At 41.1% G+C, this 13105-nt stretch overlaps 2 protein-coding genes across 3 annotated transcripts in view; both read left to right on the top strand.

Moving 5' to 3' along the window:
- The window catches only part of LOC145457583 (uncharacterized), a 32705-nt gene extending 27234 nt beyond the window's left edge, over positions 1 to 5471 (top strand). For both annotated transcript variants that reach the window (XM_080335805.1, XM_080335806.1), the window contains 2 exons: positions 5066 to 5129; positions 5189 to 5471. In XM_080335805.1, coding sequence (XP_080191931.1) covers positions 5066 to 5129; positions 5189 to 5335 — 211 coding nt within the window. In that variant the 3' untranslated portion in view covers positions 5336 to 5471. The remainder of the gene's footprint in view (positions 1 to 5065; positions 5130 to 5188) is intronic.
- Positions 5472 to 11440: 5969 nt separating this feature from the next.
- LOC145456701 (large ribosomal subunit protein uL11m-like) lies at positions 11441 to 12457 on the top strand. The gene has a single exon (XM_080334803.1). The coding sequence runs from the start codon at positions 11527 to 11529 to the stop codon at positions 12130 to 12132; it is 606 nt and encodes a 201-aa protein (XP_080190929.1). The 5' UTR covers positions 11441 to 11526; the 3' UTR covers positions 12133 to 12457.
- The last annotated feature ends 648 nt before the right edge of the window (positions 12458 to 13105 follow it).

Raw genomic sequence — 13105 nt, forward strand, 5'->3', positions numbered from 1 at the left:
TTGGAACAGGATGGAGATTTGAATCTGTGAGCAGTGATCTGTTTATGGATTTGCTGATTCTACTTTTGGTTCAACTCTAGGACACACAATGCGTCATAACGATGTTAGCTTCAAATACTCTCCCACTAAAACATATAAATTTTACAAATATAAATACTTCTGCACAGAGAACGAATCGGCTTTTCCAAGTACAGCACTAAAAGCATTAAACATGCTGAAGTGGCTAATGTAAAATTACACTCGTCATCTGAAAGCCATTCCCATTTTGACTTTCTGCGATGTTTAGCAGTTGAAACCTTTTAAAATTTGTGGGCCTTGAGGTCAGGCTATCCCGCCAGCAATGATATAAAAATATACTATTGTAAGAATGTAACATATAATAATTATCGTGTTGAAATGTAATAAAAGGTTTAATTGAGTCCCTGCAGTAATTAGATTTTTAGTACGCATTTTATCATTATCTTTAATATGTTTCTTGAGCCTTTCGCGGGCCGCACAAAATGGTGTTGAAGGCCGCGTGCGGCCCGTAGTTTTCCCAATGCCCACTCCTTTCCTAGACATATAACCAGGGTTGCCATCGACATGGACCCAAAAATAAGGACAGTCGAAAAATTAGATTAGCATGAAAAAGCGTTTTAGTACATACTTTGTATTTATACGAGCCGGTGCATATCACATTCCATACTTTTCGCCAGAAATAATCTGCTTCAGCAACTCCTTGTTATTAGAAAGTGCTTCATGGTTCTCACGAGAGCTCAGGTCAAGGTTTACCTTTACTCAGTGCCGAAACAGCACTTCGTCAGTCCCCCTCCCCCCCCCCCAAAAAAAAAAGAAACTTTAGTCTTTGGCCCCCATAGAATGATATCCCTCGTTGTGATTAGGGGCTTCAATCAATATGGAAATGGCCGTACACCAAGTTTAGACAAATTCATTTTTGAGCGTATGGAGCATGAACTCCAGTGACAATACTTATAGTCTTGGTCCTGGCCGACAAAGTTATTTGCGATGTTGGAATCGGGAAATATTGCTTTGAACAATTGCGAAGTGCAATCGTTGGCGAGGAATGACTGCTGGTGTTTGACAGTATGGAATGCCCAGGTACCCTGTGCAGCAGCTGCCATGTAGTCAGCACCGTAACTGCCGCAAACCAAACCCCCCAATTGGGGGGGGGGCGAGCTCGAAGGGGGCCCAAAATTATTTCGTGAATTAGAGTATTTTTTGAAAATTTTTGCAATTTTATCAAAAATTTTTCGCTCTGCGCGCGAATCCAAATGGCCATTTATCTTTATTATTGGGTATTGGGCCATTACCGCGCCACGACCCACCAAGACATACAATCAAGTTTTAGGCCATATAACATGCGACTCCAAGAAGTGTGCCAGAACGATCGGCAGCGAGAAAACCTTGGCCGAAAAGGTCTATGCCCTTGTGCTGACCGAAGACTTCGTTATATATACAAAATACATATAGGTTGAATTGTCCATAGGCGCCTAAATGACTGGCGCCGAATGTTCCTGTCTTTGCAATCTGAACCTCACATGACAAATACCATCCCGCTGGGAAAAATTTTATGCCAGTGAAAAAATACCAATTTGAAATCGTGTGCGTCTCTTGGTTTAGAAGCCTACGTTTGAGCGATTCTATATTTTTTGATATAAGCAGACTGGAAGTCACGAAATAACATCATGTTACGAAGTCATATCAACGGGTCCGCCCGCCCGAAGATGGTTAATTATTATTTACGGGCCCTCCCATTTTCAAGACACTTCACTCAGCTTTACCAGTAAATCTAATTACGTGAGTAGAGAGGACAAAAGATTGATAGCATATGCAATCGCCGATCTGATTGACCGATTTTATCATAAATTATCGAAAATTTTCGCGCCTCGCGCTGGCTCACAATACAGTACAGATGATTTCGTGAATTACGCGAACAACATGATAGATGGTTCGTTTCAGCACCCTATGGGAGCCCAAGACCCACGTTTTTGGGGGCCTGACGAGGTGCTGTTTCGTTCCTGCAAACGGGTATGCCCGAAGATGTTTAATTATTATTGAGTGGTCCTACCTTTTCAAATACACCTCACTCAGCTCTACCGGCAAATCTGATTACGCGAGCAGAGAGAAAATAAAAATTGATAACACCACAATTCCCGATCATACTGACCGATTCAATCATGAATTCTAGAAATTTCCCGCGCCTCGCGCGCTTAGGCGACAAAATCTGATTCACTAAACAAACTCCTAACGGATATGATAAATAGCGGTAAACAGGGCATCGTTGAAGGGGGGTCTGGGGTGCGAAGCCCCCCAGAAGTTCGATCTATAATATGGGGGGCCCGAGACCAAAGTTTTTTTATGGGGCTGACAAAGTGCTGTTACGGCCCTGCATACAGTGTGTGGTCGTTCGCGCTGATCGACTTGTGGAAAAATTATTCATCGACTGGCTCAAATTAATCATTAGGACACACTTTTTGTGTTTTGGGGTATGAATGTGGGTTGAAATAGCGGTCTTTCCTATGGCCTCCAGGTTACTGTCACAATTGCAGATATTGCAATGTGCGAAACACTCGCCCTTCAAGCTTCGTTAGATACCTTTGAATTCTCTCTCATAATCGTCATGAAAAACGTTTTTACGCCTGCTCATTAACTAATCAGATTTATCCCTTATTAGTAGCTAAAACTATAAGCGCAAGTGCAATATAATTTAGATAAATCTATCAATGATTTATAACTTTACTACTGTTTAAGCAATGTGTCGGCTGCACAGCGCCTTTTTTCACTGCGCTATAAATGATGCCTTCCCCACAGCTTGAGCTTATTCAGCTGTAGACAAAACAGCAGGAACCTGTTAGCCTACTGATGTTTACTGCTAAAATGACGTCCGCTGCGGTAGCTTGGTACAGACGAAACTGCTATACCACCACTCACTACCCTAGCTATCTCACCACTTAGAAGTTAAATCTTGTGGTGTGTACGTCACAAGAGTTCCTTTCATTTATGATGTCATAAAATCTCGACGCAAAAGCATAATTTTAGAACAGGGGTCACCAACCCGGTGCCCGCGGGCACCAGGTAGCCCGCGAGGACTAGATGAGTAGCCCGCGAGCCCATTCTGAAAGTAGGTGGAATAGCAGCATTTACTAATATTCGTCAGATTATTACCTGTGAGCTTTTAGATATATAGATTGATTGATTCAGCTAGTCTTGTTTAAAACACACTATCATGTAACTTACATATATAAACACTTGAAAATATCTTCAATTACAATTAGTAATATATAGATGTATGTAGGGCTGGGCAAAATCGAGTACCTCAGTGATTCGATTCTGAATCACGCAATATGCTTCGAGTCGAGTAATCGAGTATCACTCATTATGACGCCATAACAGAATGTACTATGTCAATGTTCAAATATGTGCCTTTTATGCGACAACAGAGAATATAATGCATGTTATCCATCACATTAAAGATATTTTGGTAATTTTTCGACAATGGTAATTTCATTGAACTTGGTGACAATGTTGTGGGATGATCATAACTTCAGAAATATGCTATTTCCAGTAACGTTCGTAGCTTTGTACTATATGTTTCGTATGCTGCGATACGGCCAATCAAGGTTTCGAGGCTTCAACAGTGAAAATTGGTATCGCATCTATCGAATGTGACTATGGAACGGAAACTCCCGTTTTCATATTTTCCATCACATTCGATAATCGAAACTATAATTCTCGTTGATAAATTAACTTTCAGCGGCGAGGAGCGTATAATTTCAGTACTCGAAAAAATCGTATTTTACTACTCGACTCGAATCATTAAAATTAATACTCGATTCAGATTCGAGTACTCAAATCATTGTGCCCAGCCCTAGATGTATGTGATAGAATCACCAGAAATTCAAATTTCGGCGCATTGCCTATACAGGCGACATGACGGAATGCCGTTAACGGTCTTCTTGAAATGGTGGAGGGTTCCGTTACGATAGCTCGACGACCAGGACAATGCCGAAGTAGTCAACAATATTACTATTTGGAGTCAGATAGCCGTGATGTACTAGCAGATTTTCAATATCTGTATACCCATTACGTATTGCATCTTTTGGCACAGCGTGTTTCTATTACACTCAACGCAGTTTAATATAACATGTTTCTAACTTTCTGTAATCGTTGCTGCTGTCCGGTATAATGAAATCTTGTCATTTCTGGATGCTGAACAGTTGGAGATTGAAATTGTAACACTGCAGAATGACCCCCACCTCCGTCTGCAGCTAACGTTTGGTGCATTGTTGATACGGAAAAGTACAGTGGTGTATATGCGCAGCAGCTATGAAGGTTGCAAGCGTCTATGGTTCAACTTATCGTTGTGAATCAGCCTTTTCGGACATGAACTTCATCAAAAACAAACACAAAACACGGTTAATTAATGCACATCTGGAACACTAGCTCAGAATTGCAGTGTCAAGTTAAATACCAGAGTACAGCGCACTAGTTGATATCATACAATGCCAGGCTTCCCACTGACTGCTATAGAAATAGATAACATGATGTCCAGTCATGCCCAATGCTATGAATATCAAAGCGGATAGTCAGTGTGGTACTGGTAAACGGCGGGAGTAAATAGTAGCCCGCCGCTTCAATCATTACGCAAAAGTAGCCCTTGGTTGCAAAAAGGTTGGTGACCCCTGTTTTAGAATTTTATGCAACACAGATACCAGAGGAAAACAAAATCGAAGTTCTGTAGTGGTTGAAAATGAGACAAAATAAGGACGCATGTCGAGAATAAGGACAGTCGAGTTTTCTAAGACGTGGCCCTTCAAAGTAAGGACAAATCTTAGAAATAAGGACGGTCCTTAACTGTATAATCTAAAAATAGTATATTGAGCCTAAGCCATCTGTTCTCCTGAATTACTCGAAATTTTCATGAGATCATATTTGATGATACGACTGTCGATATCCAATGTGCTTTCGAAATATTTACTAGTTGCTGCCTAGTGTCAGCTGAAAATATTCGGGTAGATTTCAATATGAGTATGTTTTCCTTCAATACTACTTTATTTCTGTTTAGGATATCGTGTACTTCGAACAATCCGGAAATTTTATCCCCACGTTCGGGGATATCTCTGTCGCAGGTAAATCAATCTAGGTCTAGTAATTTAGATGTATGAATATGACACATCTTTCTAAACAGGCTGCGACCAATTTGCAATTACTCGGACGGGAACAGGCGGCATTGCAACAGTGCAACGCACAGGAAACCAGCCTGGATCTTAAACTTGTGGCAGAACTACAGCAAATCGAATTAGGGTTGCAGCACAAAAATAAATACAGCGGCTGACCACGGTGGAAACAAAACTTGAATCGATGATGGCTTAAATATTCTCTAACCCATCAATTGATTAACAGCTCGAGGATATTTCTATCCATTTTTCCATTGATTTCCGATGCAGAAATAAACCATGTACATTGTAGAATGTTCCTCTCGATTACCTACTAGTTGCTGACGATTCCGTGACGAATTCCGTTGGACGAGTGGCAATTCAGGTTTATTTTTCAACCCTATTATTCAATTGTTAACCATAACTGTTGTAAACCAGCGATACTAGTACTTTTGTATGCTCAAAATGTAGCATTGTTCAGAACTTTCTTCAGCATATACAATTACACAGGAAAGGTTTAGAGGTCAGAAACACGCCAGAATCAAGGCATTAAGCAACTGGTAGGTGTTGCTACTGCAGTAGAGATAATGTCATGATTTCCTGCTGTAAAATCCCATTCACTCACCAGTTCACATCTTGCTTTGCTTCAACAAATGTGGAGAGGAGTTATTTTAGTAAGCAACTATCAATAAGCCTTGTGTGTCACTGTCAATCTGCCAAGTATCTCAATATTGTACTTGAGCTCAAATCATTCTATGAAGATACCTTTGAGGTACAAAACTTCAATATACTGTACACTTGGAAAGTCAGCGTGGCTTTGAAACCCTTCCTATCTTGAACTAACGGCCTGCTGGCTGCTTGTTCGAATGTACGTTTTTCAATGGCACAACTTCAGTCAACAGGCATTGCCTTTTTGACATTCGACGATCCTCCACACCAGCACACATATTTTTCAGTATATCTTATTAGTTACAGTGCAAAATACAAAAAGAAACATATATCGCATCACTCTTTACTGAACGCTTCGAGATAGCGATCTTGATGAAATGGTCCGTGACTGTATTTCTTCTCAAACGGATCCGGCCAGCGCCAAGGGTAGACGCGGTGAATGCGATATTGTCCGGGGCGGCCGAATTGCAATTGATTGTGTCTGGGATGTTTGTCGCACTGCACCATCAGCCTACCGTGCGGCCGCACGATTCTGCAGTCCTCACATCGTCTGTGAACTGCGACATGTCGCTTTAAACCCCTGTCTGCTATAGTAATGGAGATTCTTATGACTTTGCGAACTCCATCTGTTATCAATCTCGTACCGTTGACGTTGAATAGAGCCCGCAACATTTCACTGTTGTTGAGGATAAAGCTCTTGAGTGAAATGCGACCGAAGTCAACAACAGTTCTGACTTTGTGCCTTTATTCAGCTCATATGGACTGTAAATACTCAGATGCCACGGGTATCGCAGATACCATTACTATACTCGGAATGTCAGTCCATAGCAATTTACAACGTACAACGTTGTAAATTGCTATGGTAAGTCAGTCAGGTTTATAAGTATTTTGATCGTTCTAAAACATCACAAGACTGCGATACAATGAAAAGATAGGAGGGTCTCGAAACAACTTGAAGTAGCCTTTAAGATCAGACACCCACCTTAGCCTAGGCGAAATAAATAAGAGGGATGCACACTGAATGAAAAGTAATGAGGGGAAGATAAGACGCAAGCGACAAAATGAGGTGACATGTGGCGGAGGGCGATGTCGATGTTAGGCCGTGGTCCGGTAATCCTGAAGACTGGCTAGTATTCATTAAGAAGAAATTGCTTGTATTTCGACTTGAATGCGGACATGCTCGACGACTGTCGTATAGCCGGCGAGATGCTGTTCCACAATTGGGGTCCGGCATACTTGATGGAGCAATGCGTTTTCTCGTATTCAGTCCTGATCATATGATAGTTGTTCTTCGTTGACGCGTGTGTGCTGTACTTGTGCGCTTTTGTCTCCGAGGTGAAGTAGTCGTTGAAATTTGAGGGACATTGACCGCAATGGAACTGATACATAAACTTGGCAATTTCTAATTTCCTGATATCTTCTAAATTTAGAACACCAACTCTTTTGAGAAGCGATTTATCAGTTGCACATCCAGGCCCCCGTGGGGCTGTGGCAATGATACGGATGATCCGATGTTGAAGTTTTTGCAGTGCGTCAATTGTATTCTTGCAGGCAGCACCCCAACAAAGAATTCCGTATTGTAACTTTGATAGGAATAGAGTGTTGAAGAGTATCAACAGCAAGCTGACTGACAGAGTGTAGCCATAGTGTCCTATATGGTGTCGACACAGCACAGGCAAATCTCACGACTCAGTGAAATTGTATTACGTCACAATTTCCATTTTGCTACAGGCAATTTGACGGTCATTTTTGACCGGCTTGCCGAGCATTCAATTTGGTAAAACGGGTATCAATCGAAAGCTGACTCTGCACTGATTACGAAAATATAAATTTTATTCCGCTTGTGGCCCTGGAACTCCCACAATCAGCCTCGAATTTTTCATTGTTATGGAGATTGGCATGGGACATTGTTAATGCATCTTTATTCCGCACAACCCTATTTGCTGATGATACTCACCTCTTCATAACCTCCAACACTGTCGATGATTTGCATGCATATGTTAATAGGGAACTCCCAAAAGTGTCGAGATGGCTGCAAGCAAACAAACTCAGTTTGAATGCAGATAAGACCGAGATCATCGCTTCATCAAATATGCCGGACCTGATGTGTGGAACAGTATCCCGCCGGCCATCCGACAGTCGACGAGCATGTCCACATTCAAGTCGAAATACAAGCAATTACTGCTAAATAAATACAGTCCATCCTCAAGATTACCGGACCACGACTGACCTATCGATCTCGCTTCCCATGACATGCCGCCCTATTTCTTGTCGCATTCTTTTTCTATACTATCTTCTTTACTTTCATTCAGTGTGCATGCCTCCTCTTTACATCGCCTAGGCCAAGGTGGGTGTCAGATTCCATAGACTATACTCCTTGTCGCTTCGACATCTTCCTGTCTTTTCATTGTATCGCATTTTTGTGGTGTACTGAACTGATAAAATTGCTAATAAACCAATGATGATGATGATGATGAAGATGCTCGTTTTAAATAATGCCAGTCATAATTTCACTGTGAACATCAATCATAAACAAATCCCCATATGTGACTCAGCAAAATATCTCGGCGTCACCATTGATTCCAAATTGTCTTGGAAGCAGCATATTGAATGCACAATATCAAAACTAGCTCGGTGTGTGGGAATAATGACCCGTCTCCAATCATTGGTTTCCAGATCAGTACTACGAACCATCTACTTCTCTCTTTTCCACTCACATCTGCAATATGGAATCGTAGTATGGGGAAATGCATGTACAACATTTTTGTGCAGAATTCGAACCCTGCAAAACCGTGCGATACGGCTGATCTCATCTGTACCTTTACGTACCAATTTATCGCCTTACCACCGTAAGCATCGAATTTTGCGGGTTGATGAACTATATCGCTTCGAAGTATCAAAAGTTGTTCACAAATATTTTTCCAATAGTCTGCCTCCTGTGTTTGATGACTTTTTCATACCTGCTAAAAATGTCCATTCCCATTACACGAGATCCTCGTCAAAGGGAAATATCTACTTACCCCCACCCAATAGCAACCTAACTAAGAGATCTATCGACTACTCAGGACCTATCATTTGGAATGCATTACCACCGCATATCCGTGAATTGCCTTATGATAGATTCAAAAAAGCCCTACTTGATCACCTCCTGTCGTTACACTAACACTGTTGCCCTACCTCACCCAGACATTGCTTCATTGATCATCTGCTACCATCGTTTAATTTTTCTTCTATTTTCCTTTCTTAACTAAACATTTTTTACAGCCAGACTGTTCAGAGTCAAGTGTACCTGTTTGATGCTGGTGTGATCAGACTAGATGACCTTCATGGTCTTATCGATCATTCCTATCTAATACCGAATACTGTGCACGCATATTTTCTGTACCGCCATCACTGCCGTTTGTTATGTATTTTGGTTGGATGAAAATAAACTCTCTCTCTCTCTCTCAGTGGTTCCCAACGTGGGCGATATCGCCCCCAGGGGTCGAAAACGGACGAAGGGCGTGATGGCACGTCAAAACGGCTATGGAGTCAGGACCGTTCAAAAATTCATTCAACGTTTTCAAAAACTTTTCGCGCTGGGCGCGATTTACTATTGTCCGTATATCATGATTTTGGGGTACCCTTCCCCCAACAAAAATTCGCATGATTTATGGAAATGGAGACTTTGACGTCGGCCTTTACTGTGCCACAACGCACCAAGGCATATGAAGTTAGGCCATGTAACATACGACTCCGAGAAGTATGCCAGAACGATCAGCAGCAAGAAGACCTTATTGACCGAAAAGGTTGTGCTGACCGAAAATTGCGATATATATACTATACATATATGTTTAATTGTCCATAGGCGCCGAATGTTCCTGTGCTGGCGATCTGAACCCTACAGGACAAATGCCATCCCGCAGAGAAAAATTATTTGCCAGTTAAGAAATACCAATTTGAAATCATGTGAGTCTTTTAGGTTGGTACGTTTTAGTGATTGCCATATATTTTGACATAGCAGATATAGAAGGTCACAAAAAAAGCATCATGCAACGAAGTCAAAGTAACAACGGGTCCGCCCCAAGATGCTAAATTATTATTTAGGGGTCCTACTTTTTCCAACGTACACCACACTCAGCTCTATACCGGTAAATCTGATTACGTTAGCAGAGAGAGGATAAAAAATTGGTAGCAATATATATGCAATTCCCGACCATATTGACCGATTCGAACCATGAATTATATAGATTTGTCGCGCATCACGCGTTTAGGTGAAATACGGTGACTCACCAAGCAGTACATGAAATAGGGTATAGCTGATATGTAGCGGAAAAAAAGCCCACTGGCTGAGGAGGTTCTGGGGTTTGGTTTATCACCATATGGTGGCCCAAGACAAATGTTGGGGGGGTGCTGAAGAAGTGCTGTTACGGTCCTGATTGGAGTCAAGTTGGAGAAATGACTTTCATGAAAATTTTGCCGTAAAAGTTCAAGGTCAAGCCGAAAAGTTGACCTTTTTGTTATTAGTCAACTTGCTGGTGATCCCAGTTTGTCCTACCCATTTTTCGGTTCCCAATATTTCGGGGCGATGATCGGTATGGAGCTTCAAAAGGGGGCGATGAGTTGAAAAAGGTTGGGAACCACTGGACTCTAACTGATATTGTCTCAGTCGGATACTCGGAGTATGCTTGCTGATTAAAATATGAACACAGCAGAGATGTGTATCATTTCGCCAAGTTCATTCCCTGTTACACCTTTGTCCACTTATAATCTGCCTATTACAAGGGCATGATAATGTCGGCCAAGTTTCACTCAGTTGCTCAGAATTGTGCATACTGGACTGGTAGCCTCTGCAAGGGTTTATTATTCTCAGTTTCTTTTCCTTCTACTTTGATCACTGTCAGTGTTGACTATGTTATGATAATTTGCCTATCCCTGCAGGATGTCTCAAAATGACAGAAATCTGTCAATAAGTATAGAGATGACATGAATGATTTGAAATAGTAACTATAATGGTCCACTAATAGTGATGTTAGCTTTCAATACAACATTTATTGTAGTAAAATATTTATTCAACTCGAAGACTTTTCGGGTGCCTTTTCGTTCTAATTCGTGTTTGTTATTGTTTAGTTTCAAATTGATATGTTACTAGTACCGTACACTTCAAGTTTGTTATTGTTGCCATTGTTACATTGCGGACTTCATGGTATGTAATTTCTGATTGTTGCGTCATACTTCGCCTTTCTGGTTTTGCTTTTCATTCTGTTTAAATCCCTTCAGTGTGCCGTTAACTCTTGAAAAGAGGCACCCGAAAAGTCTTTGAGTTGAATAAATATTTTACTACAATGGATGTTGTATTGAAAGCTATCTTCAAGTTCTGTACCACGAACCAACTGTTTAATAGCGATGTCTTGCTATTTTGATGCAATCCATTGAACGTAACGTAACCAGAGTCTGTGATATGGATTGTCTGAGGGTCATGCGTTGTCAATAGTTTTTTATGATCATACCAGACCCTTATTGATGTGCTGGGTATGTTGAAGATGTGACCTATTTTCAAGCATGGTAACCTATTTGTAAGCAGGATTCTATTCCCGGGTGGGTATTTCAATAAATTGAATGATTGATAGATTTATTATTTTTCAACCCATCAATTTGGTAGGCTACACTTACAGATAATAGTGATATCCTACTGTGATCAACTCCTGTTGACTGTAACACCATGTCGAAGCTAGCAAGGATTGGCAAAACTGTGAGAAAGGCGACTGAAGCAGTAAAACTACCGAACATTATAGACACTGTTATACAGTCGGGATGCGCATCAACTGGCCCACCTCTTGGCCCGATTTTGGGTCAAAGAGGTATACCGATAGCCAAATTTGCCCAGCATTTCAATGAACTCACAAAGGATATGATTCCTGGTATTCCTATTGATACAAGAATATATATCGATGGCAAAAAGTATAAAATAGACGTTTTTTCACCGACAGCGGAATATTTGATTCGTCAAGCAGCGGGTCTGAAAAAAATGGAGCGACCTTTTGAACAAGGAGAAGAATTTCTTGGGAAAATCACATACAAACATTTATACGAAATCGCCTCCGTCAAAATCCAGGACGAGTTTTACACAATAAGGGACTACACAATGAAACAGATGTGTGAAGAGATCGCTAATGTATGTTGGAATATTGGGGTTGATGTTGTGAGGGACCTTGACCCGGCCGATTACGATGAGTTTTTAACGCAAGTCGAGGAAAAAGAGGCTGAATTCCAAGAGGAAAAGGCTCAGAAAGAGTTGGAATTGAAGAAAAAAATGAAACTGCAGTGATACTTGAATGGCTATGCAGTGTGCACTGCTTTTATCGTAATATTGCCCGAATGGGTAGGCTACATCTGCTGTCGCTACTATGCGGTTGCGAAAATGGCCAATAAGGGCTGCCTCACAATAGCATTGTAGCCAAATGATGGGTGGAATGGCTGGGTCAATTCTCATTAATAGCCAAGGCACACTGTGATAACATCTCTGAAATACTGGTATGAATTAACTCGCATCTGTTGTGTGTATAATATAATGATCAAAACTTCGTAATGTTCGCTCAATTGAATAATGAATATGTTCAATCGATTGGTAACAATTATAGCAAAAATTAGAGGGAACATTGGTTGCGTTACGGTACGATGAGTCATAGGCCTATATACTCATACTCATTTTGAGGTCAGTGTCTTCCACGCCGGGACATATAACGACATGAAGTTTTGGTCAATATCAGAGTTGGATCAATTGTAATTTGTAATTGAGCTGAATGTAATTTATTACATTTTTTCATGTAATTGTAATTGAAGCATTTCTATATTGTGTAATTGTAATTTGATAAAAATTTCACTCAATTACATTGTTATGGAAACCTGACAATCACAACATAAAATAATCAATCAGTTATTCGTCACACCAGTGAAAATTCGGTACGGACCAGGATGACGACGAGGGGCCGCAAGGCCTTGGTACACAGTCGCCACCTGTAATAGTTAGCCTGTTTACATCGGTGTTCTATGCGTGCTGCGTTATAATTAGATAATTCAGCCATGCTAAACTGTTTCCCATACTTCAGTAGCAACAGAAAACTTTGTGAACTACAATATCGGCTAAACCAGTGGTTCTCAAACTGGGGGGCCTGCCCCCCTTGGGCGGCGTGAAAGCATCTGAAGGGGCGCGCGAACGTCTGATAAACTGAAATTAAGCGCGATTCACCTCCATTTCATAGTTATTGCTCTGTGTATATTGCTCCAAATTTCATATTGGA

The sequence above is a fragment of the Botryllus schlosseri genome, chromosome 15, assembly GCF_051294905.1.
Source record: "Botryllus schlosseri isolate E-star chromosome 15, Bs_hap1, whole genome shotgun sequence".
In the NCBI taxonomy this organism is placed as follows: Eukaryota; Metazoa; Chordata; class Ascidiacea; order Stolidobranchia; family Styelidae; genus Botryllus; species Botryllus schlosseri.

What these genes read in the sequence shown, in the direction of transcription:
- LOC145456701 (XM_080334803.1), top strand. Translation starts at nt 11,527, where the DNA reads ATGTCGAAGCTAGCAAGGATTGGCAAAACTGTGAGAAAGGCGACTGAA.